The 27,055-nt window shown below is 42.8% G+C and overlaps 1 protein-coding gene across 1 annotated transcript in view; it reads left to right on the top strand.

The window, feature by feature from the left end:
* Positions 1–27,055, top strand: part of CACNA1G (calcium voltage-gated channel subunit alpha1 G) — a 392,734-nt gene that overhangs the window by 298,608 nt on the left and 67,071 nt on the right. The window contains exons 18-21 of the mRNA XM_063120222.1: positions 9,552–9,652; positions 12,986–13,109; positions 20,354–20,422; positions 23,140–23,324. Coding sequence (XP_062976292.1) covers positions 9,552–9,652; positions 12,986–13,109; positions 20,354–20,422; positions 23,140–23,324 — 479 coding nt within the window. The remainder of the gene's footprint in view (positions 1–9,551; positions 9,653–12,985; positions 13,110–20,353; positions 20,423–23,139; positions 23,325–27,055) is intronic.

Raw genomic sequence — 27,055 nt, 5'->3', positions numbered from 1 at the left:
TTTGAATAACATAATTGAGCCATCACTTTGAACATAATGTGAACTCTAGAAGCAATCAAGCTGATTGTAAGCAAGCTTGCATTTCTGTCCTTTACTGAGAAAGAATCTCATGAGTTGCATCAGAAGGACTCTTAAAAAAAACCACTGCAGAATCTGGAATCTGAATGTGTACCAGCTTCCTCTGGGCCAGCCTAGCACTCTCCCATTTTTAAAGTACTATACTTAAGTGTTAATTCTGGTGTCTCAGGTCACACTCAATAATTTTCATAGAATCATAGAATCATAGAATAGCAGAGTTGGAAGGGGCCCACAAGGCCATCGAGTCCAACCCCCTACTCAATGCAGGAATCCACCCTAAAGCATCCCCGACAGATGGTTGTCCAGCTGCCTCTTGAATGCCTCTAGTGTGGGAGAGCCTACAACCTCCCTAGGTAACTGATTCCATTGTCGTACTACTCTAACAGTCAGAAAGTTTTTCCTGATGTCCAGCTGGAATCTGGCTTCCTTTAACTTGGGCCCGTTATTCCATGTCCTGCACTCTGGGAGGATCGAGAAGAGATCCTGGCCCTCCTCTGTGTGACAGCCTTTTAAGTATTTGAAGAGTGCTATCATGTCTCCCCTCAATCTTCTCTTCTCTAGGCTAAACATGCCCAGTTCTTTCAGTCTCTCTTCATAGGGCTTTGTTTCCAGACCCCTGATCATCCTGGTTGCCCTCCTCTGAACACGCTCCAGCTTGTCTGCGTCCTTCTTGAATTGTGGAGCCCAGAACTGGACGCAATACTCTAGATGAGGCCTAACCAGGGCCGAATAGAGAGGAACCAGTACCTCACGTGATTTGGAAGCTATACTTCTATTAATGCAGCCCAAAATACCATTTGCCTTTCTTGCAGCCATATCGTACTGTTGGCTCATATTCAGCTTGTAGTCTACAACAATTCCAAGATCCTTCTCGTTTGTAGTATTGCTGAGCCAAGTATTCCCCATCTTGTAACTGTGCCTTTGGTTTCTATTTCCTAAATGTAGAACTTGGCATTTAACCCTATTAAATTTCATCCTGTTGTTTTCAGCCCAGCACTCCAGCCTATCAAGATCACTTTGAAGTTTGTTTCTGTCTTCCAGGGTATTAGCTATCCCACCCAATTTTGTGTCATCTGCAAATTTGATAAGCGTTCCCTGCACCTCATCCAAATCATTAATAAAAATGTTGAAGAGCACTGGACCCAGGACTGAGCCCTGCGGTACCCCACTCATTGCCTCTCCCCAGTTTGAGAAGGTTCCATTGATAAGTACTCTTTGAGTCCGATTCTGTAGCCAACTGTGAATCCACCTAATAGTTGTTCCATCTAGCCCACTTTTAGCTAGTTTGTTAATCAGAATATCATGGGGCACTTTATCAAAAGCTTTGCTGAAGTCAAGATATATGACATCCACAGCATTCCCACGGTCCATAAGGGAGGTTACCTTATCAAAAAATGAGATCAAATTTGTCTGACAGGACTTGTTCTTGACAAATTTTGTTTGTGAGCATAATTTTGTTTGTCTGTGCAACTTTTAATATCCTAAATTCTCTAAGTGGTTCACAATACATACATAACATAGTATAAAAACAATATAAAAATGTAAAAATAGTAGAAATGAATAAACAGATAATGTAAAAGACCACAGCAGAGACCATGATAAACAGTGTTATAGTCCATTACAAGTCATGGAAATCCTGTGTAAACAAATATGTTTTCAAGAGGTATTTAAAGCTAACCACGGTTTTAGCATCGCAAACAGTACATGGGAGGGGGGGTACCACAAGAAGGCCCGCTTATCTCCTGTTACCTGACAACACTCTATTGGTCATAGAATGACCAATAAGGCCCCCTCGGAAGATCTCAAGGGTCAACTGAATGTATATAGAGCCTCTTTCAGAATACGCAGAATGGTAAATGGGAGATGGAAAATGGGATCACCCTTGCCTTTTTGGTTATCTCATTTAGTCTTTGAATTATTTGCTTGAAACAGTTATACAAACCCAAAATTTCTCTGGTATTAAAACTCGAAAAAAGGCATATAAAGGGCCATTTTGGGCTGCTGACACATTTTGATTTAACTACAAAGCCTGAAGATAAATGCCATGCAATACATTGAATAATAGGTGTCATTGGAACCTATCCAGATTACAAAATTATCTGGACCAAGCTACAGCTATTACTAGATGTCCTGAGGGAGGCCTTCTAGCTAGGACTTCAAGTGGATATAACATCTTTAAATAACTCTGCCTAATTAAGCCAGTTTGACTAGTATTTGGGAGCCAGGTGCTCCACAGAGGTAGGCCATCAGTTCATATTTAGGAGGTGGGGGGACAGTAGAACAATTCTCTGTGGTGAAAATTAGCTTGTTCACTAAACAAAATATAAATTTCACTGTGAGGCAAAGAAGGATCAAGAGTAAGGATCAAGAATAAATTTGTCCTTGTAACCCAAACTGTTCTTAACTTGCTTGACAGGTAGTTTTTTCGCTCCACAGTTCAGTTTATCGCCATGCATTTTCATTACAATGGACATTCTTCCACCAATTACCAGGGGCTAATGAGATATCTAGCTGAGATCGGAGCAAAGCAGAATATATTTTTTCACCTATTCCATTCAATTAGATGGACAGATCTAGTTTTTACTGTCCAAATGACCAAAAATAAACACAACTTTGCTTATCTTTAAGAAGTGCTGAGACTCTGTTGTTTTATGCTGTTTGAAGCATGTTTGAAACTCCAGAGGAGTTTGTAAAAATCAGTATTTGTAAAATACTAATACTGTTTTTACAGAAACCATTTGTAAAAATACAAATTACACCCTGATCCTAAATGTTGAATTGAGCCCCACCATTGTTAATTTCACTGGTTGACTACTGCGTAAATGGAATGCTGGCCTGGATGGGTGTTCTTAGATTCTTAGGTTCTTACGTTCTTTTTTGCCAGAATGGAAAGGAATTTCTCCTCCGGCCCCCCTCCCAGTATTTTTTCAGTGATTGCACTCAGGATTCATTGCTCTCCCACTAGGAGGAAAGACTTAGTGGACTGTGAAGCTTGCAATGGGCCATAGGTTTACTCTCTCTTGTGTATGTCTCAAAATATTTAAGGCTTTACAGGATAAAAACCACACCTTGAATTGCGAACAGAATGTTAAAAGGTAGAGGTATACAACCAAGTGCCCTCTATATCTTTTGGACCACAACACTCATAGGCCCCAGCCAGCATGGCCAATTGTCAGGGATTATGGGTGTTATAGTCCAAAATATTTGGAAGGTACCAGGTTGCCTATACCTGCTACAAGGAACCATTTCCTTGAATTATGATCAAGAGGGCTAAAAAAAAATTAAAAAAAAGCAAGGGATGATGCTGTCTCACCAATAGAGTTGATAAAAATAATTTCTGTCTGCCACTGCAGCCTGTGTATCTAGGGATTTCTCAAGGGTAGTATCCATCTGAAGAGGATGCGAGTAGATGGGAGGAAACACAGAGCTTCTTTAACCTCATACCCTAACTCTATGTTCAAAGCTGTTCCTTCTCCCAAGATATAATCAGTTTTGTTTGGGGTTTGTCTCTGTCAGTACTTGTGCACATGTCTTAACCTCACAGTATATGGTTGCTGTACTCTGAGGACTAGAGCCATGGCTACACCAGGTGATATCCCAGTGATCGCCCTGGGATCATCCCTGTGCGTCCACATGACGCACAGGGCATCCCGGGAGCAGGGAGGGATGATCCCTCTCTTAGCCCAGGATATCGGCATAGCCTTTTAACCCGCTTTTTCCGCCATCTCGGGATAATCCCGAGACTGCGGAATGTGTGGGCAGGCATAGCGGATTGTCCCGGCTCCTCGCAAGGAACCACGAGGAGCTGGGAAGCGGGCATGGGGCACAGAGCTCCTCAGGAGCTCTGTGCCCATCAAGAGTGGGGGGAGGGGAGGGGGGTTTTTTTAATGCACTCCTTTACCTTTAAAAAAAATCCAAAATGGCGGCCGCAATGTCACGCACCGCGTGTAGACGAGAGCAATGATCTCGCAATCATAAAATCATGAGATCATCGCCCTCCAACCCCCTCATCTAGCCATGGCCTAGAAGAATGCAAATGCAAATGACTCTGTCGTTTGCCTTCGCTGATGCCTTCCATGCTCCCTTTAGCTGTTGTCCTTTCAGCCCTCTGTTTGTGACAGGCGGCCAAAGACTTCAGACTTCAGATGGGATTGGTCTCCTTTTCCCTGTTTCAGAATTCACTTGGGGAGGAACATTTAAAGGAAATCCTGAACTGAAGAATGGGGTGGGGGACACAAAGTGATTTGCACCATTTCAGAGGGCAGGGGAGATCATTTACAGTGGAGGTGGTACAGCAACACCAGAAGAGCTCTGGTCACCACCATCTCTCCTTCCCAGAGGCAATCTGCTAGAGAATTATTATTATTATTATTATTATTATTATTATTATTATTATTATTATTATTATTATCTGTACCCTGCCACGCATTGCTGTGGCTCAGTCTGGTTAAATTGAAAAGAAAGAAAAGACAAAGCGGATGTTTCTACTATGTTTAATTTCACAATGCTTGTGGATATACAATATTTTTAGTCGTTCCATTGTCTGTGTAGATATAGAGATTGTCTGGTTTGCCCACTCTAGAACACGCAACATATAATTGTCCATGTGAGAAGCAATCTGTGTCTAGATCTAAACCGCACAATTCTAAAGATTGGCCCTGAGCTTTGTTGATGGTGATTGCAAACGCCAATCGAATTGGGAATTGCAATCTCTTAAATTGAAATGGCATATCTGTTGGAATCATAGGAACGCGAGGAATGAGGACATCTTCACCTTTGAAAGGTCCTGTCAAGATTGTTGCTTCTATGACCTATAAGAGCAAATAGGAGAGAACATGCAAATAGGAGAGGAGGCAGAGGCAGTGGATTGGCCTACTGTTTGGTTTTTAAAAAAGGATGTTTTTACGGTGAGGAGGTTAGTGGAAACTCCTGGCAGTTACCTTTCTTCAGAACGTGCAACTGTCACAGGTGTGACATCTATATTCACTCAGCCAATTGTGAGAGAATATGCAAATAGGAGAGGAGGCAGAGGCAGTGGATTGGCCTACTGGTTGGCAATATCACAATGACTTATAAGAGCAAATAGGAGAGAACATGCAAATAGGAGACAACTGGGACCAAGAAATGCACGCGCCCCACCAGAGTAGTTTTGCCATTTTTAAAAGTATTTTAATTAATAAGGTAGAATGCTAAGAAAAGAAAGAAAATTAGTGCAGGACTACCTGCCCTGTAGCCAAGAGCCCACCCATTTCAAGGTTTTTGAAACAGTTTACTCACCGAATGGTTGATGGGGAGGGAAGGAGGCTTCTCTCTCACACACGCAGATCTGGCGACGAATGTCATCTGATCTGACCACATGTCTGACATCAGTGTGTCAACAACTCACAAATTCACAATGACTGGAATGTATTTAATATTGAATGTTAAATAAAATAGTTTCATGAAATGTGTACTCAGAAAATGCCAGATAAACATGCAACAATAAAACCGTCAGGCTTTTCAAAGCTGAAACAAGGAGGGATTTTCCAGCTTGTGACTAATATTCACATGCTCAGATTATTTGACATATCTTTAGGTTTGCATTTGTCCCCCTGGGAACTTCTCTAATTTGTTTTTGTCTCACTTGCTTTAATTTGCTTTCTAGCAGACTGTGATTTTACATCCTTGTGATCTGACCCATGTAATAGCATGAGCAAATTAGAGTTTTGTTGGGTTTGATTATTTCATTCAGTCATTTTTCCCTGTGCATTTGGACATTCTGCTGAATGACTGTCCCTCAGAATGTCCCTTTGTAAACTCCGAGATCAGGTTGTAACTAGGGTATGTATTTTGAATCAGTTACATTTGTCTACTGAAACTCTAAGATTGTTTCATTATTTCATTCAGTTCTTTTAGCCATGCTTGACAGACAGGCTTCATGAATATAAAGTGCCATTCAGGGCAAGATGGATTATGCAATAACATTCATTTTTGGTAGGGATGTGCTCCGCTCCGATTAGGAGCGTAGAAGCAGTAGCGGATTGGCCTGCTCCGCCTTACCCAGAGGCGGAGTAGGAGCGGACCGCGGACCCCCTAGAAGCAAGGCGAAGAGAAGCGACCATTTTTCGGAGCTCCGAGTTCAGTCGGAGCGCTCCGGTCGCCATCTTGAAAACATTTCGCCATAGGATTGCATTGCGGCAAATAATCGCGCATAACTACGTTGTTTTTGAAGCTATCGTTCTGGAAATTCTTGTGCACAGAGAGTCGTGGATGGGGGTCATTTTGAGACCACTCTCACCTCTCTGCGTGCTGTGGTTCACGTGCAATATTTTTTTAAAAATCGGGGCAACCGCGGGGCTCAAACTGCGTTTCGGCTTTTCGCCCATAGGATTGCATTGAGGGAAAGAATCGGGGATAACTGGGGGGGGGTTTAAGCTATCGTTCTGAAAATTCTTGTGCACAGAGAGTCGTGGATGGGGGTCATTTTGAGACCACTCTCAACTTTCTGCATCGTACGGGTCGCGGGCTAGAAGTTTTTTAAAAATAGGGTCAACCGCGGGGCTCCGTTTCGGCTTTTCGCCCATAGGATTGCATTGAGGGAAAGAATCGGGGATAACTGGGGGGGGGTTTAAGCTATCGTTCTGAAAATTCTTGTGCACAGAGAGTCGTGGATGGGGGTCATTTTGAGACCACTCTCAACTTTCTGCATCGTACGGGTCGCGGGCTAGAAGTTTTTTAAAAATCGGCGGGAAAAATACCTTTTTCAAAGGGCTGAGGGGCAGAGTCAGCTCCCGGTCATGATGATCCCAAAGTTGGAGGAGGGCATAGGCAAAACAGGTAACTTGGGATTCTGGGAAACTTCTCTTTCTTCATCTGAACGGGCTTTTCCCCGTGTTTTTTAACACAGTAGCCCCACCAAATGCACAAACACAACCTGAAATCATATACTAAGCCAAGAATAAGAGATAGAAAACACAGCACTGCTCCCCACCCTAACCTTGGTGAACAACTGAATCGATGTGGTGCAAGGGGATGAGCTCCCCTAGGGCATCTCATCGTGGACGTGCCCCCACTCTCTCCTGCACTGGAAGGCCATAGAGCCTTCCAAAGAGAGTAAAACGGTGGAGCAATGCCTATCATGAGTTGAAGTGAATGGTCACTTTTCAGTGGTGGAGCAATGCCTGTTATGAGTTGAAGTGAGCGTTTTACTTCTTCTCAGAGCTGTTGGTGGCTGTCTTGAACTGGCAGCTACTTCCCCCTCCCCCGGGCACGTCCCCCTATTGCTGGTAAAAGACAGATATAGCCTTTTTTTTTTAATTCTTCTTGCTGTTTATTGAGCAACACTGCTGCTTTTAATTCCACCCCTCCTTTGTTTATTGATTGATTTATTCCATTTTCTATGCATTACTGGCTTATCCTTGGCTCCCTTCCTTATGCCCCCAGAAATGCCAGCTGCATGCCTGCCTGCCTTCCCTCCCTCCTCCCCTGCCCACCTCGCAGGGATGTTGTGTGTGGGGTGCCCGATTTTCAAAAATTCGCCAAAAATCAGGGGATGATGGGATTGCCTTGAAACTTGGCGTGTGTGTGTATACGCCCATGAGGTGTCATGGTGCCAAACGTGAGGTTTCTAACTTCAACGGAAAAAAAGTTGTTTACTTTTTTAGCTTTCAATGCAACCCTATGGGGGGGCAAAAACGGAGCTCCGGATCCGGATCCGGAGCTCCGAGCGGAGCGGAGCGGAAGTGGGCGGAGCGGGGGCGGGGCGGAGCGACCCGCTCCGAAAAATGGCGGATCTGCAAGTGAAGCGGAGCGGGGGGTCCGTGCACACCCCTAATTTTTGGACATTTTTCAACTTTGCTTGACTACCTTTGCCAAGTCTAGCGTAGGGCTCTTTCTCACATTATGGTTGTCATGTGAGAGATGTTACAGTACAGGTCCTTCCGACACCATGCAGTTAATGGCAGAAACCCCAAAACCACCTGAAACATGATCCCAACATAGCCCCACTTTCCAGGAGAAGAGCACTGTCCTGAGGAAGAGCCACAGGATGGACTCCATTACTGTAGTGCCTCCCATGCTGCAAACATTATGTGAGAAGGGTCCATTTCTTGTAATTCTGAGCAATGAAGTGGGTTCGCACATTGCACTGGGACAGGTGTTATAAACACAAGAGTCATCCCATACATATTTCTGCCACGTTACATGAGACTGATATAGTGAAATACTTATTCTATATTACATATATGCCTCACCTTTCCTCCAAGGACCTCAAAAGGGGTTATATAGTTTGCTTCTACACCCACCTCTGATTTTATTGTCACAACAACCCTACAAGGTAGATTAGGGTGAGAGATAGCAACTAGCCCAAAGTTAACCAGTGAGCTTTGCAGCTAAGTAAGGATCTGAACTCAGAATATAGTCCAGCACCCTAACTGCTACATCAAAATGGCTCTCAGCTCCAATTTAAGTGTTATAATGTTCCTGTGAATGCATATCTTGACAACTGCCTACCTGTAAAATGTATCCCTATGTAAAATTTGTCCCTGTGTGTCCCTTGAGAACAGGTGGAGCATTGCCGCAGAGCAGCCTTTCCTAACCTGGTCTGCCAGATGTTTTGGACCTCAACTCTCATCAGCCCCTGCCAGCATGGACACTACTCATGAATACTGGGAGTTGTCATCCAAAACATCTGGAGGGCCCCAGGTTGGGGAAGGCTGCCATAGAGCCTTTACCTTAGACCACACAGGAGTCTTGAGAATTCTGGTGTTGCTGTTTTTGTTACTCCTCTCCTCTGTGGGGTGGGGTGGGGTGGTGATCATGAGGTGGCATAGTAGTAACTTCTATATTCAATAAAATGCCTGTTTATATTTTCCTGATAGATTTCCCTCTTATCTGTTTACCAAATGCCATTTTTGCTATGGAGTAATATCTTGACATTTTTTGTGTTTTGATACTATCTGAGAGGCAGAGACAATGGTATTTATTCTGCCTTAGTGGCTATGTCTGTGTTTTCCTCCCGGTGGCTTGCTTCTAAAGTGCCATTGCTGTGTTGGAGTGGTCTTTAAGCAGATACTGTGCACAGCGGTGCATGTCTCTGCAATAAATTTCTCTAAACCTATACTCCCTCTCAGCCACCTACCTCTTTGCGCGGCTTCTGTAAATGGAGCAGCCTGCCTGTAATGTTAGATATCATTAATCCATTCTTGAACAACACAGCATGGGCTACATCTCCACACAGTCAGATTCATTGTTTTAGTCTTTGTTTTACATCTGAGATGTCCCATTCAGGGATGACCTCCAGCTTGCAGACCTGCGAGATATCTTTAGGACTGATGGGGAAAGATTGGAATTAAAGGATCAGAAGAGCTTTTTGCCTGTCTGATGTTCAGGTTTCAGATCCTGGTTTTTAATGGCTGCTGCAACCATTTAGAGTTACCAAGGGATACCTCAGGGTGAAAGTTCTGAATTTCTGTATGTCTGTCTCTCTCTTTAAGAGTAAAAAGGACCGCATGAAGGCTTGGATAAGGGCACGGCTCCCCACCTGGTGCAAAGAAAGAGATTCCTGGTCTGTCTACATCTTTGCTCCTCAGTCCAAGTAAGGCAACTTAATTCGATTTATAATCATGTGGCAGCAAGGGTCATGGATTCTGTGCTCAAATGTTTGCCGGGTGTGGCAGTCATAGAATTCCTGCAGAATTGTTGCCAAAGAAAAAAGAAAAAAGATCTAGCAGGTGCGGTCAGTTAAAAGATGTGAGCTTGAGCTACCAGTAGCTGCCTGCACCCAGCACCTCTGAAGTCAACAAAGGCCACAGCTAGACCTAAGGTTTATCCTGGGCTCATCCAGGGTTCGCCCCTGCCTGAGCACTGGATCCCCTGTGTGTCACCTAGATGAACAGGTTTGACCCCTGGATGATCCAGGGTTAAACCTTAGGTCTAGCTATGGCCTAATATATTTTATAGCCTTTGCTACAGAACGTAACTGCTAAGAAGATTGGGGCAGGACCATTGCTCAGTGGTAGAGCACATGCTTTGCATGCAGAAGGTTTCAGCATCCCCAGTTTAAAAAATAAGGACCAGATCGTAGGTGTTAGGAAAGACCCTTTTCTGCTTGAGACCCAGGAGAGCCATTGCTGCTGGTCAGAGTAGAGCATCTAAGGCTAGTTGGGCTGTTGTCTGACCTGGTACAGCAATCACATGCAAGAATCAACCTGAGAATCCATAACATTGCCTTAACAAACGTTTCTATAATTTTTGTTACAGCTCCTCTAACAAGGCTATCTTATATGTAATTGCCTTCTCCTTTTCACTCAGTAAACATTCAGGGTTGTGGTGGTGGTCTGTTATAAGACAACTAAAAAGAAATTCTGTATTAGTTGGGATGCGAAGACTCTTCCCTGGCAATTATGTACTATCATTAGTCATATATTTCGGAACAGCAAGCAGTAGCAGCAGCAGTAACCATTTCTGAATTACTTCTCAAGACCAAATCCAGCCCCTTTTTTCCTTTTTGTCTCATCCTCTACCCATTGGCCCCTACTCCCCTCACTATGCCGAGGCTGTCCCCATCTTCTCAAGACGTACCAAATGAAATCCATGTTCCATCAAGAGATATGAATTCTCCAAGCAGTATTATATAAATTAATTTTTCCATGATTCACTGGAATGGAGCAGAAACTTTCCAGAACCCGGAATGGTTGTATCATAGTTTCAAAGTCTTCTGTGCAGACAAGAACCTCCTGGTTCCCACTAAATACAAACAAAGTGGAATTCAGGTTGTGAATGCCCAGCCATTTGATCCACAGAATCAGAGAAGCACTATAGCTCATTGTGATAGAGCACCTGCTTTGCATGCAAAAGGTTGCAGGTTCAAACCCTGGCATCTCCAGATAGGGCTGACAAAACTCCTGTCTGAAACCTTGGAGAGTGGCGGTCAGTCAATGTAGTCCAGGGGCAGGTAACCTGGTGCCCTCCAGAAGTTTTGGACTACAATTCCCATAACCCCAATTACAATTCTTGGCCATGCTGGCTGGATCTGATGGAAGCTGTAGTCCAAAACATCTAGAATTCCTATCCTTGATGTAGATGGTAGTGAGCTAGATTGACCAGTGGTCTGGCTTGGTATAAGGCAGCTTCCTAATATCTTCTGGAAAAGAAGCAGTTAGCTTTCCCCCATCTCTATTTGTATTTCACTTCACACATTTCCAAACTAATCCTCTATGTGGCCATGGAAATATATACGGATGTACCAAAATAACATCTCATATCTCATTCCTGTGATGCTAGACGCATCCCTGAGATATCATCATTCAGAACTACTGTTTAAGCGGGATTTTTTCCCCAAAACCATTGGAAAACTGCCATGATATTGCTACCTGAGCAGCTGCAGCAAATCTGTATCACTGGAACGCTAGAGAGGGTGCCACACAGTCATTTGGCCATCTGGCGATGTTTTCCTGGAACCTTCCCTGGCTTCACATGAGGCTTCCATAGAAGCATTTACAATCAGTTATACATTTAGTAATGTTTTTGTAACACCCCATTGGCCTTGAACAACAACAAATGCCATTCTTTAAATAGGAACTAAGGGCCAAGTTAGATTTAATGTTGGGAGATCGGTGACTGGATCTCCTGTGGGGGTTTTCAAAGGTAAAGCAACTTGGGCAGGGTGGGTGAGTGAGAATATGACAACACTGCTGGGGGAGAAAGGGTGAGCCCTGTCCTCTACTCACTCTTTTCCTGGCCATAACTGCTCTCCCCAAAGGTGCTGTTTGGCCCACTGAGGGAAACACACAGGTACACATGGTGGTGAACAATGAATCTTTGGTGAGCATAGAGTCACCTCTCAAAGTAGAGGTAGATTCGGTTCTTTCCGTTCTGTTTAGTCCTATCAGGCTATTCAAGAAGAGAAAAAGAGAGAGATCATCAAAGCTATAATCTCTGCGTTGCGCTTTTCAAGTAGGATGCTGAAGAATACAGTTGCCTGTTTCTCGTATGTTTATCACAGGATAAGTGTGGATCCTTTTGATTTAAATCTGGAGGAGCTTCAAATCACTATAATTTGTTTTGCAATGTGAAAGTTTGATGCACTCAAGGGGCTTATGGAGACCAGCCAATCAAAATGAACAAACAAAATTAAAATATAAAGTGTCCTTTGCTTGCACACCCAAAAAGGTTTGCTTGATTTTTAAGAGAAGGAATTGCCCTTCCACTGAGGATCCAGCCCCTCCCCCATGTTTCTGCATGGTTGGTTAATCTGGCCTTGCCTTTGATTGGAAAGTGGCACGCACAGACCAGTGAGTCCTGCAGAGACTCAGCGGGCAGCATCTTCTAAGGGTGAGTCACGCTGCTGCCTCTCTGTATCACAAGTGAACGAATGACCCCGTTGTACAGCAAAATTGATTGCCTGTCTCGAGCAGTGGCCAATTGGAAGGAGACCGAGCCAAAGTAGGGAATCATGCAGAGAGACACAGCTGGCAGCCTTCTCTAGGGGTGGCTATTTTGGGCTCACAAGAGCCATTAATGAATGAATTAATGCATGAATTTCTCATGGCATGCGAGCAGTTCTCCCGTGGCACAAAAGTTGGGGCTAATGAAGTATAACGAGTGTGATGTTGCTGGCAGTGGGAATCTTTGAGAAAGAGAGAGGGAGGCAGAGGTGGAGAGATGGGTGCATTCCTTGGAAAAGCTTTGCAAGAAAGAGATGTTTGAGAGGAGAGTTGTGCCCGTCAAGGAAGCTCTGTTCCCAAACAGTTAATAGCAATTACACTTTCAGCCCTAATCAAAGCATGAGTACTGGTGGGGATTCAATTTCCTACGAGAGTGGGGAAGGATTGTTCTAACCATCTGCTTTAGAAAGGAACAGCAGTCTCCATTTATAAGACTCGCAGTTACAACGGCTACCTCTGTCTTCTTTTCCTCTTTCATCCAGATTTCGTGTGATATGCAATAAAATCATCAGTCACAAGATGTTTGATCATATCGTCTTGGTTATAATTTTTCTGAACTGCATCACCATTGCGATGGAACGTCCCAAAATTGAGCCACACAGCGCTGTGAGTAGTAGCCAATCGTGTTACCACCTTGTCGAGCAGGTCGAGCTAATGTCGGACTTATAGCAATATCTGCTTTTGCCGTCAGTCTCGGCGGGGAGGGGCTAATCTCAGCTGGCAAAAAAGGGGAATAAACTAGGGATCCTGGCCTTTGGAGGACCCCCAATTTGTGGGGCAGGCAGCTGGGATGGGGAGCAGTGACAGTCACAATGCCTCAATGTAGCACCACAGAGAACACAGGTTGCAGGCCAGGGCCTGCTCCCAGGGAGCCAATCAGAGTGCTGGTTAGTGCTTTGGGGGTGGGGCTTGGGGCAGACTTGAGTGAGCCTTCTCCTCCTGTCCACCAGAGGGGTATAAATTCCATCCCAGGCCTGCAGCCTCTTCAGTGCTCCAGCTGTTGGACTTTTATACACGTCTGCTCTTGCCATCAATCAAGGTGGGGTGGGCGATGCTAATCTCAGCTGGTGCAAAAAGGGGAAATTGCCTTAAAGTTAAATTCCTCTGACTTATGCTAGAAAATAGTCTTAGCAAGAAATCAGAGCCAATGTAGGCAACTGCCTCAGCATACCATCTCTGCCTGATTATTATCTAAGGATGAGCGCATGCTATGGAAAGCCAGAAGGCTGCAGTTTTCATGTAGCTTCTCCAAGTTTTGAGTGTGCATGCCTGTGCTTCTAAGGTCATGAACATGTAACATGGGAAAGATGAACGAACAACTAGTTCAAGGAGAAATGCACTTTTTTTTTATTCAACCTATTTGCAGAAGCCAACCTTTCTCTTAAGAACTGATGCATGTGTAACCCTTCCAACGCCACTGTTTCACACATCTAAACAAATGAGTGTAAGCACCCTTGTTTTCTAAATACTTCTCTATTCCCATGTGTTGAGAAATTCAAGGCAGGCTTTCCAAGACTAGCTTCCTTGGGAGGACTGAGAGAGCTAGACATGGGGGTGGGGGTGGGGGTGGCATAATGAAAGCCTGTTTTGATTTGTTTTGTTTTTACAAGTGTACAGATCTGAGCAGGCATTATGTGGTCACAGAAACAAGCTTCCAGGCTGTGCTAGTATCCAGGCAACATCAGCACCTTGAATTCCTAAGCCATCTCTCCATCCAAAGCCAAATCACTGCTTTCCACTCCTAATGTGTGCGCACACTGTGTTGCAAAACTGGCTTCAGTTCCCACCCTGGCAGAGCTTGTAGATCTGATGCCCGGCTCCAGCAACGTAGTTCTGCACCTGCCTGTTGTGGATGCAGAATTGACCTCTGGGTTTGCATTTAGGCAGAACAGGCTATATGCTTGCCCTGCTCTTCGTCTATGCATTTTGACTGTAAACGAAGATTAGACCTCGTCTGTTTATAATTGGCTATTGGATGAAGTGGGGGAGGGGGAGGTTTCCGTTCTTCACCTGCATGTCATTAATTTGAGCAATAAATGCTTCTTCCCAGCTGGGAGTGAAAAGGGCTTTCCCTGCTATTCCTGTTACCCCTGCCAAGCTGTCTTTTATGCTGCTCTGCAACATCCAAGAACAACATCCATGTGTTGAAGGCATCAAAACTCCCTTCCCACTCCCACCCCTCTATTTTTTTAGCATCCTTTTTCCCAAGGCAGAACCGGCTTGCTTTAATACTTGACACAGCTATGGCATCTGTCACAATTTTCCTCTCCAATAAACATTCAAACACTTTTTTTTTTTTTTTTGCTTTCTTGGTGTAATGTTGGGTTTTGGTCCTTTCCATCTGTTCTGTGTTGGCATTTGGGGAGAAAAAGGAACGGCTCTTTTTGCACTACTTTTTTCTCCCCCTTTTTTTTCATCTTTGTTTTGATACGAACAAACATCTTCGTTCTAGTTCTCTGCAACATTTATTTTGATAGATTTGCATAATTATTTTTTCCAAGCCAGATCTTCATAGCAACAGTGTCTGTAAATTAAATACCAACCAGATAAGCACATTAATCTGATTGTTCTATTATTTTATTTCAGTTTCTTGCTGCCTGATCCTATTCATGTTTACTCGGACATAAGTCCCACTGAGTTCAATGGGGCTTACATCCTGGTAAGTATGCTTAGGATTGCAGTTTCAGAGATGCAAAAATAGGGGTTGATAGACAACACACACACAACTATCTGTGAGTCACTTCTCTCTAATGTTGTGCAAGGCTATTCAGCCTTCATCCCTATGATTTCCTCTTCCTTCAGCCTAAAACCAGAGCAGAAAGAAAGCAAAACCTTTTGAATTGTTAAATCCAATTAAATGAGTGAATTTCAACCCTTCAATTAAATGAACTGATGTGAGTTTCAGACATTGTATCTGGATGTTTATGAATATATTTTTTAAACTGATTTTAAATTCAAAGTTGACAAGTTAGATGTAAAACACCCATTTGGGTCCTCTGAAGGTCTATGAAATTTTAATATGAAATGACAGAGCAATTCTATGATCCTGAGTGAACATCCCGGGGACCATAGGATGGCTCAGAAAATCCTTTCCAAGGTCGGAGACAATGCTCTGACCTCGGAAGGGGGGATCAGAGATCTGAGCCCCATCTTCTCACTGCCAAAAAACCATGCAAGCTGCCTCTGAGGTCAGGGGGAAAGGAGGGCATTGCAGTGGGTAGGGAGGGGAGGAGACCGGACAGGTTAGGATACTAAGCCTCCTCCAGCTTCCTGCTCTCCCACTCCAAAGTGCCCTTGCTAGATGAGCTGAAAAGCCCATCTAGCGAAAATAAAGGAGATCACAAGATCACTCTCCCTGCCTTGCCGGCTTCAACCCAGCAGAGCATAGGACTCTTGGAAGCTTCCGAGCAGTGAGGACTATGCCCTCTACTACTGAAATGTTTCAAATTCAGAGTACTGGCATTGAAATTTCTGTATTTTGAACTGAACCAAGATGTACAGTTAGTGACATGTTTGGGTACAAGTAGTAGGGTTATTGACATGGGGCACGTCTGTGCCAGGATTCAAACCCGGGCCACCTTACCAAACAAAAAAATGCTAGAAATAGATTTCAGGGTGTTTTTTTACCCAAACTATATTGACAAAACTACAACCCCATGCATTCTCTGAGGATGTGGTACTAAGGACGTAGAGATTTTGTTAAATCCCTTCCGTCTGTGTTTCACAGATAGTCAGGTGTCATCCACTCCTTGATGGAGCTGGATTATTTTAACCAGAATTTCATTGGACTTGCACTAATTCCCATTAGAGTGAATGCACACTTGCACAAATGTGCATTAGCGCTATTCCTTCCCAAAAGTGAAAAATCGCTCCGCAAGTCTGCATGACTGAGAAAAAGCCGGTCCCCTAAAGAATCTGCAGGTCAGATTCAGAGAATTACGAACTCAATTGAATCCATTGCGGATTTCTCTGCCATCTTCATCTGCAAGCATACCTTCACACTCATTCTGCCTTGTCAACATCGTCGCAGGAGTAGCTCCCAGCACCAGTCTGTCCATGCTGCTTTTTAAACTGGGGGAGGGTGGCAGGATTTAAAATGTAAGTTACAGTTAATCACCAGAAGCAGCTACACCAAAATTAATTCTATAGTTTTATATGTGTATGCCCTGTGAGTTGAGTGGGATTTGCTTACAAATAAGTGTGCACCAAATTAGGTTCTCAGATCACCAAATGTTCACCAAAGCTTCTGTCTTACTGGATCATATGCCCCATAGGTTTCAGTGGAGCATCTCCAGATATGGTTTACAGCTTAGCTGCTTCAGACCTGACCTATCATCAAACCAAGATTTCTATAAGTCAGGCGTGGGGGATCTTTTTTCTCTTGAAGGCCACATTCCCTTGGGTTGAAGCCAGTAATGGGAAGAGCTAGAGCCAAAATGGGCTGTCTCTCTCTCTCTCTGCCATCCATTCTGTCTGTCTATCTCCTTCTGCAATCCTCTTATATTTCTTAACCCACAACTCCCTATTCCTCCTTGACCAGGAGGCTGCAGATCACTGTTGCCACAGGGCTTTTGAGAGGGCCATAAGGTGACCACCTTACCTTAACTGGTAAAGCATGTATTTTTGTTTTAGACTATTGCAGGATCCACATTGGCCTGTGGCATAAAACAGACTTAAGGCTCTGCTTTTCCCTTTCTATTCCTTTTTTGCAGAAACCGAACATGTGTGTTAATTAAATAAGCTCTTTATTAAGTCTGGGAGTTTTCAGACTTTTGTCAAGTAGGGCTTTGCATGAAACCCCTTGAAACTGTTAAAGAAAGAACACCCTTCTAATGAGAAAGCATTGACACTGTTCTCTATTAACTGGCTTTTTAAAACAACATTTACGTGAGTGATTTGGATAGAGCAAGAGCTATTTTGGGCTTGGAAGCCCTTATTAACTTTCTGATGCCTATTTTTTAAAAATTCTCCCCCCGCCCTACCCCATTATGTGTTGTCGGGGTGGCTGTTAGGAAATTGCTACACACATTTAAACAAAAAAAATGTCCAGACTAACATCTGGTTTGGTTGAATTTAGCAATTGTTCTTTGCATGCAGGACCTGCTGAAGAATTAAGGAAGTTTTGCTAAGTCTAGAATTAGCATTTTAAGGGTAAATTATTATAGAATTGGTGCCTGTCGACAGAGCACACAGGTTTTCACAGAAAACAGTATGAAACAGAAGGCATTTAAGTATCAGGAGGAAATGGATTTTGTTTCAGGGAGTTCCCTTTTGAGCAGGACCTAGATCTGGAGGCAATAGGAAACATGAGGTGAGGATCAAAGACAAGCACAGAAAGGGTTAAAACATTTCGGACTATGGCCAGAGGGGCTGTGGGGTGAGGATTATCAGAGTGGTGAAGTAGGGAAACCAGGAGGATTGAGTGAGAACCAAGGTGGATGAGGACAGAAATGCCACAAATATTTGGAGCAATGAAGCTTTTATTGGGGAGGAAGGACTTGAGAAACAAGTGTGCACAAACGGGAGAGGCTTGGAATGAAAGTGCATTGATGCACAACCATGGAAATGAATAGCACAGGCGGGATAAAAGAGGAGCCTCACCATGAGTCATGGGCTGGCAGGGGATAGCAGAAGTCTTCTAAGGAAGTACTGGAAGGAGGGCAGTGTAAGACCCCCACCCCCACCCCACCGCAAAGGGAGCCAGGGCTGTGCACCAGGTTCTCCATGTGAGAGTATTTTTGCCTGGAAACCAAAATAGACATTATTTGAGCTTCAGTTGTCTCAAATAATTATTCTTTGCCTTCCAGAGATGTGGATTTTCTAACTGCCTCGAGCCAGTTCTCTTCCTGTCCCAGATCCAGCCAGCCTGTCACCCCAGTGCGGGAAGAGATGTGGGGGTGGGCACTTCTGCCTCTAGACAATGTGAAAATCCCTTCCTGAGAGTTCTGCCTGTGGTCTGCAGAGATTGCACTGAAATGTTTCTGCGCACTTCATACAGAAGAGCCTCCTATCCCAAACCTTTTCTGTCTGCTATTAATATTGAATCGGCATCCCTTAAAGTAGGGCTTTATCCTGGCCTCCAGCAGCTCATCTGCATGGCAGCCTTGCTGAACTTGTAGAGCCATCCTTTTGTGCAGTACTCAAAGGAAGTCCGGGAATGTTTGCCTAGCAAAACTTGTGTGGTCACAGCGGGAGTCTGTAAGATGTGATTCATTATGGACCGCCAGCCTAGGAAGTGACTATTTACTGATTCCTGAGTCATTCTCTGTAAATCATGATCTAGCACATTTGAATTTTCAATCGCATTTTATCTTTTTCTCTCTTGGCATAATCAGAGATTGCAGAGAAAACAGTCTACAGTGCCATTTTTTTCATGATTGTTATAATAAAGTGTAGTTTCCACTAGCTACTTCTGTTATCAGAACCTATTTATTTACCCATGGTAATGTGATCCAGAGAGGTTTCTTAGATCCCCGGGGGAACCTAGGAACTCTGGCTAAGGTATGAACTGTCACAATGGCCTTGGGCTCTTCAAGTAACCTTCAATAATGACAGGGGGTTCTTAAAATGACAGGGGGTTCATGAAAATGAATTAGAACAGGCCTGTTGAGCATGTTGCATTTCACAGTGATATGTAAAGACAACAATAAGTTTTGGTCCCTGTGTTCTGCTTCCCCCCACTGCCACAGTCAAGCTGCCCCTTATATCCAGGGTGGTGCAATTCACACTGGTAAAAAGACCACTCAGAGAGAAATATAAAATATCCCTGAAGGACTACAGGGCTAGAGAAAAAGTGAGGTTTATTGAAAGCAACATTGACTCTGTTTCCAACTTCACTTCTATAATTTCCTTTCAGCCTGTATGGTTTTTTTTTTTCTTTTTATGAGGGTACCAAAATTTGCCAGTGTTCTCACTGTAGAGACTTCCTGGAACCCCTCATTACCTGAGGAGAAAGGAAGAACGTACATGTGACTTACACACACACACACACACACACACACACGTTTGTGTAAGGTATATATCTGTATCTTACACATATTTCTCATTCCCTTCACTAACAGAGAAGTCCTATGCATGTCTACTCAGAGGTACATTTCATTGAATTCAGTGGTACTCCTTGGTAAGTGTATATAGAATGGCAGCCTAAGTTATTTTCTTACTCTCTTCACTAAGTCAAGTGGACATCAACTGCACTGTGGTGAATAGCAGGGTGGAATCTAGATTTCCCTTCCCTTACAAGAGCTCCTTCCTTCCATTGGCTGGGAATGATGGGAGTTGTAGTTCAATACTTCTGGAGGCACCAGGTTGGGGAAGGCTGTTTTACCCCATCATACCAGAAGGATGGTTTTCATTTCATTTGTAAAGCAAGTCACACTGCCAAGGCTCTCAACAATGTATTTAAGAGGATCTGATATTCCCCAGGACATGCAACTACACCACTTCAACTCCTGCCACTTCTGATACCTTCCACTTTCTATTAGCACCATATATTCTGGACTCCTTGGTACAAGCAGTACTGTTCATTCTAGGAATGTGGAAAATGCTTGGAGATAATACTAGTAAATACACTGTACTGGAGAAAAACGGGTTTGCATCCTATTATGTGAGAGCTGGCAGCTGTCCATGGTGCTAATACAGGTAAAAGAATATTAGAAAAGGCAAAGAGACAAATTAAGCTTTATCATATACATATTTGGATTTTTTCCCTTCCTTGGTAGTAAATGTTGATGGGTGTTTGAGCATGAAAGCAGGAAAACATTTAGCAGGTACGTAAACATATACAGCTTGGTAAGCAAAATTGTTAAAATCTCGCAATTCTCATTTTCTCTCTCTCTCTCTCTCTTAAATAGGAGCGGATTTTCCTCACACTCTCCAACTATATTTTCACAGCAATCTTTCTGGCTGAAATGACCATAAAGGTAAATTGTCATTTGGTCTTCTGACCATTACAGCTCACCCCAAAGTCTGATGGTGTGCAACTTCCCTATCCATCCCATCCATCCAAGGTGTGTGCCTGTCTGTCCATGGAGTTTCCCAGGAGCATGGGATTCCTAGTATGCAAATGCAAAAAACTCTGTGTGTAATTGAAACTCATATGCACTCTGGGAGTGGTAGACTCATATTTCTAGGGTGTATTCCATAACCATTACGGAGGCTAGCAACTTGTTTTTAAATAAGCAAAATGATTTTCATGACCTCATATTCTGCATAGGTTCAAGATTCTCTGCTGTGCAACAAGTTTCAGAGACCTGATTTTACCTGCTTGACAAATTTAGCAGTGCAAAGGAGAGATTCCAATAAGTGAATCCTTTGTCAACCAAAGTATATACTTCAGCAGGACTGAAACGCACAACTAAAATTACAGTAGGACTCAATTTTTTTTTACTAAAGATGTTATCATCCTGGAGAGGATATGATGTATTCCTAAGCAAGATGTTTCATAAAATGCCCCACCACAATTCTCCCCTGATGATGATGACGATGACGATGACGGCAATGCCAGCAGTGTGCATGGTACTTGCTCAGTCAGCTTCCAATGTATTATTTAAGGCAGGGAAACAACAGATGGAGCTGGAAGCAGAGGCAGGAGCAAGCAGGAGACAAATATGCCTTTCTACAGTTACACATCCTCAGGTTTAGTTACAGAAGGACTTGGGGACATGGCAGTTATGCCAAAGGCATCTATCCATCTATATATCATACCATACTTCTGGCCTACCTATAAGCAGCCTTTAGTTTCTAAACTGAGGCTGGAGGTTATTCTTTCCAGATAATGTACAAACAATTATGCATTAAATGTTTTAACAGCACTATTGGCCGAGGATGTTAAGATTGCTTTTGAGATGGCAAATTAAGGATGGATCTGTGCAGAGATACAGTTAAGCTTCCAGAGAAAAACATAACTCATCTTGAATGACATTGGCAACATCTTGCAGGGAACAGAATATTCAGTTCTCGTTGCAGAGGGGGGGGGAACAGTAGTAGAAGATGTAGAAGAGCAGTTGGCAGAGCTAGTATGGTGCAGCAGCTAGAGTGTTGGGCTTGGATGTTGGGAAGGTTGTGTTCAAATTCCCATTCATTGGGCGAATTTGTGCATCACTGTCTCTCAGCCTATTATATCTCAGAGTCATTATGAAGTTCTTGTTTCAATCTCCAGAGGGGTAGCTGCATCAGCCTATTGCAATAAAAACAACGAAGAGTGTTACAGTACCTTAAATATTAACAAAATTATTCTGGCATAAACTTTCATAGACTCTTTCATCAGATGCATGAAATTTTATTCTAAGTTGGCTACAACATGGTTGTTGTGTTAGGGGATGGGGGTAGAGTTATAAGCAGAGAGCTCGGGGGAAATGAAATACAAAAGCTACAGATTGTGACAATTATGTTAAAGCCTAAATTTATTATGGGATATAAACAATGGAATATGTACTACTGTCGGTTGCATCCATCTTTGACCGCTTGAATCTGAGACCCTCTGTAGCAGCTTATCATGTTCCATGGGTTTCTAAAGCATATTCCATGAGGACTTTTTTCACTCTCTCTCTCCCTCTCCCTCTCTCTCTCTCTCTCTTTCTATTCTATACATTCTTTTAAAACACTTACCAAGGAACTTGTGAAGAAAATATCCCTCTCCCACTCCCACCAAAGTCTAGGAAGAAGTTAGGAATCTCTCAAAGATTTTGGATTTTGGAAGCTCTTGTGGCCTCCTTCCTTGTTTTACCTAAAATTTGTTTGAATCCTTTTGTCTTCAGCTTCGTAGCCATTTCTCTCTGCTGTAAAAACAATTACGTGTGCCATCCTTTTATGTAATTGCTATACATTATTACAAGCATGCCTGCACAATGAGGTTTTAGCTGCATTAAAAATGCATCAAATATTAAAAGGACAATGTGGGATGTTTCTGCACAGTTATTTTAATGAACCTTAAATTACAGCACTTTGCAGGTTTGGCTAACTTGTGTTACTTTAACTGGGAAGCCAATGCATTTGCAGTCACATATCTGTAAGTAAGGCCTTCAAAATGTATTGGCTGACATATATGACCTTCTTTCAGCAATTCCTCCCTTGGTTTTAATTTACATTCATCTTGTGACATTTCTAATACATCATTGTATGTTAACCATTTATGCATAGATGTCAATTCCCTCCTATGAATAGCCTCCTGGGTAGACACCCAAAGTGGTATTTTCTGACCGAACCTTGGTTTATATTTATTCCATGCTCTTAACACAGCACATCTGATAGAATTTTTGCAAGAAACAGAGAGAAATTATGTATTTGTCTGTGGATTCAGTGTATGAGATATAGTTAAGTTAGAAGAAAGAAAAGAATTTGATTATTGTGTTAAATGTAAATAAGTAATGAGAGAATATAATTCACATTCATGATATGTAGAGAGCCAAAAATACACCTTAACCTTTGTGTTCTTTTTCCTTTCCCCCCCCCATTTTTTCTTCTTTTTCTTCTTATCTTTGCTTTTCTCTCTTTTTTTCTTCTTCTTTTCCCCCTGCATGTTTGTATTTTATGTAATGTTTTTTATGTTATGTATGCTTGTGAAACAATTAAAAAAAAAATACTGCAAAATGTATTGGCTGAATCACTTATGTTTTGTTGCAATTTGGCCTCCTGGCAGGTGGTGGCGCTAGGCTTGTGCTTTGGTGAGAAAGCATACTTGAGAAGCAGTTGGAATTTGCTGGACGGGGTGCTGGTTCTCATCTCTGTGGTTGACATCCTGGTTTCAATGGTTTCTGACAGTGGCACAAAAATCCTTGGAATGCTACGAGTCTTAAGGCTGCTGCGAACTCTCAGACCGCTAAGGTAAGGGAACTATATAGGATAATGCAGGATGGCCAAGTGCTGTAGGCTTGGTGGCAGATGAAACATGTGGGTAATGCAAAGGAATGGGCATGATCTTCTCCTAACCTTTTGTGGATGGAAAGTCTATTCCCAAGAGAGGTCATAGAACTCCACAAGCCTTGTCAGAGGTGTTAGAAGCACATTGCACCACTTCAATGCGCTATTTTCTGTGGCCTTTGGCACAAGCACCCCATTGCTCATGTTAAATAATAAATGGGATTTCTATGACTATAAATGATCTGTGTAACCGTGGATGTGCAGGATGTGACCTTTGACTTTTTGTTTTCTTGGTATTTCCTGTGTTTCCTTACACAGGTTTACGTAATTGTGACTGAAATGTTTAAAGTTTATCAGAGGAGATTGTCTATAAGGAAAAAATGCATCCATTCCTTAAACACATTGACAGTTAATTCCAGTTCTTGAGAGGCAGATCTGCAGGAACTGAAGAGGAAGGCATTAAATGGAAGAGCCATTCAGCCAGGTGTCCAATAAATGCAGACTTTAGCCTACTTTTTGCGCTTAATTCACAAAATGATCCACTTGCATGAGCAATGCAGTGGCATCGGTTGGCTGCTTGGGTTGGTAGGGCAGAGGGCAGCTAGTGGTAGGGAAAGTCAATGGGTCATAACAAGCAGAGTCATTCTCTCCACCCTCCTCCCTTGAGGACGCTTCAGTGATCCATTTCAATGACACAGCATCTAATTAAACTTAAGAAAAGCAAACTGAGGAAATTAACTTCAGGAACATGAGAACAAGGCGAGGGTGAAGATCCACACAGCTATAGAAAAGCACTGTTTTGGATACACACACAGAGAGAGAGAGAGAGAGAGAGAGACTTGACACACATAAAACCTTTTGCTTCCTTTAGGTCTCTGGATTCCTCTAGACACATTCAACTGCACACGCACCAAACACACACACAAGTTACAGAGCACTTGATCTTACTCTCTGCTGTCTCTGTGTGGCTTTTAGTCTCTCACTGAATAAAGCAAGGACAGGAGGAGACCACAGTTCACTGCTCAGTGAGTGTATCCCAGCAATGAAAGCTAAGAACAGGCCTTTCCTCTATTATCACACAACAGCTACTGGCAGTTTCGCTTATCAAATTTTCTTACCAGCAACCACTGTTCCAGCATGTTTGTTTGTTTGTTTATTATTTCATACATTTCTAATCCATCCAATAACTAATACTCTCTGTGCAGATTACAACCAGTTTAAAAACTAAAATGCCATTTTAAAACACAGTTAAAATATAAAAATATTTATTTATTTATTTATTTATTTATTACATTTTTATACCGCCCAATAGCCGAAGCTCTCTGGGCGGTTCACAAAAATTAAAACCGTAATAAAACAACCAACAGGTTAAAAGCACAAATACAAAATACAATATGTAAATCCAATACAAACATTTAAAAGAATAAATAGAATATCACAAACAATAAACAGCATGGAAAACAATAAAACAGCCGCAATAACCTAGAACTTGGTCTCTAAAATGCCTTGGGAGAAAAGAAAGGCCTTTGCCTGGCGTCAAAAAGATGACAATATAGGTGCCAGGTGAATCTCTTTGAGGATATTATTCTATAAGTTAGATGCCACCACTAAGAAGGCCCTTTCTCTTGTAGTCACCCACCTGGCTTCCTTTAGCAGGAGCACCCAGTGCAAGGCCCCTAAAGATGACCTAAGAGTCTGAAAAGGTACATGTGGGAAGAGATGTGCCTTTAGATACTCTGGCACCAAACCTTTTGGGGCTTTAAAGAGTAGCGCCAGTAATCCCATTTACTGAAATTCACTCCCTAAGTTGGAATATGATTGTAGATGCAATTAGTCTCAAAATATATATTTCACTACAATCCTTCAGTTCAATTATTGGAAGCAAATGTATAGAATTAGGTATGTTGGTCTAATGTATGCATATCTTGGATTGCAAAATATGCAATAATTGCAGAACAAGCCCATTTATAGCAATAGAGACAGAAAATATATTTCTAGGAGCAGATGGTCATAGGGAAGGACAGGAAAGCATTTTCAGATTTTTCCTGTTGACTGCCAAGAGGAATCACCATTTTGGTGATTCAGCTTTTAGCCACAAATTCCTGCCCCGCAAGGCAAACCATAGCCCTCCTTATGGTTAAGTGGTGTTGTGTATATGTGTGACTGTGTGAGACAGAACTTGGATTTTCCATCCTGCCCTGAGAAGGGTCTTGAGCAAGGTCAAATCAGTGATTCAGACTGCTATTACAACTGGGAAGCTTCAGTGGAGAGACCAATGAGGGTTAGGAGTTTGATGATTAAGGTCTGTGGACCTCATACATTATAACACCTGGTAAAGATCCTTTAATGGGAAGGGAATTCCGAGTGATGTTTATAGACAACTTTCAGAGGTGTTATGGTATTATTTACTAGTCCCTTGTATGTGTGAATTACTTGCAACCAAAATGTTTCTTCCCAATGTATCCAAGCTGCTGTGGCTGAGATCAAATACAAGTGAAATCTACATTAAAAATGTATTCAGAATAATCTGAATACTATTCTGTCCCGGCTTTGGCTTCCAAAATAGATGCATGAATTATTCACTCTTCATAACACTAGGCTACAAGAGTCATTTCGTAGCTCTTTTCTATCATCTTATCACTTCTCTGAATGTTGAAGGCAACTCTGGTCCCCCCATCACCACGTCCCCGATTTTTGACAAATGCTCTGATCAAGCCAGCAGGCTTAAAGCTTGCAAAGCAAACGTGTTCCAGCAGAGATGAGACTGACAGCAGTTTTGGTCTGTCTGCATGGTTGGAGTTTAGCAGAGGGAATCGGGACCGCTGAGGCCAGCAGAACTGGTAAGAGCTCAGGGGATTAGGGAGGGGAGCTCTGATTGCACACATCCTAACTTCAATTTCCCTCATTTGTCATGCACCTGACACTGACTCAAAACCATTCTCACTGAAGCCTCAGGTGGCTCCCAGGCTGGGATATGTAAAAAGCTCAAATCAACAGAACTTCTTGGCTCCAAATTAACAGTGTGGCGGATTGGAGACTCTAGAGGTGGCAGGCTGAGACAGAGGCACAGCGCTGTACAAGAAATGTGGGGTGATAGCTAAAAGACTGACCTGTTTGAGTTAGCACTAATAGTCTGGAAATGTAGATGCTACATTGGTTGGCAGCGTTTCACAAATGTGATCCAGCTCTTCCTTGAATCAATGAGAAGAACACATGCATTTAACTTCAATGGTCCCTGAAGGCCTTAAGCAAAAACATGTTGCCATCTTTCAGTGATTAGGGATTAGTTGTTTTCTGTAAAAGTCCTTACATTTTTGTTTCCTGCAGACATGAGAACTGCATTAGCATTGAAGCTGAGGAAAGGACTGAGAGGGCTGGGTTGTTTTTTTTTAAAAAAAGCCAAAGCTGTGTGTGTACTTTTCACCAAGAGATCCAAATGTGGTTTCATTGTGCTGGGTAAATGATGCAAGTTGCATAATGCATATTGCAACATTTGCATATGATTGCTTTTCATGATATAATGTACTTCAAGGAATTTGCATTCTTTTCTTGCAAAAAAAATGTAGAAGAACATGGGGTGAGTGGGGAAAGGGAGCAGGAGGCAGGGAATAAGAGACATGAGGAAGGAAAGCGACTGGACTCCCTCTCTAGCTCATCCAAAGCCTTCATCAAAACTTGCCTGCGTACTTTCAAAT

Source organism: Elgaria multicarinata, chromosome 3 (assembly GCF_023053635.1).
Source record: "Elgaria multicarinata webbii isolate HBS135686 ecotype San Diego chromosome 3, rElgMul1.1.pri, whole genome shotgun sequence".
In the NCBI taxonomy this organism is placed as follows: domain Eukaryota; kingdom Metazoa; phylum Chordata; class Lepidosauria; order Squamata; family Anguidae; genus Elgaria; species Elgaria multicarinata.
This window is presented reverse-complemented; position numbering and strand designations above follow the sequence as displayed.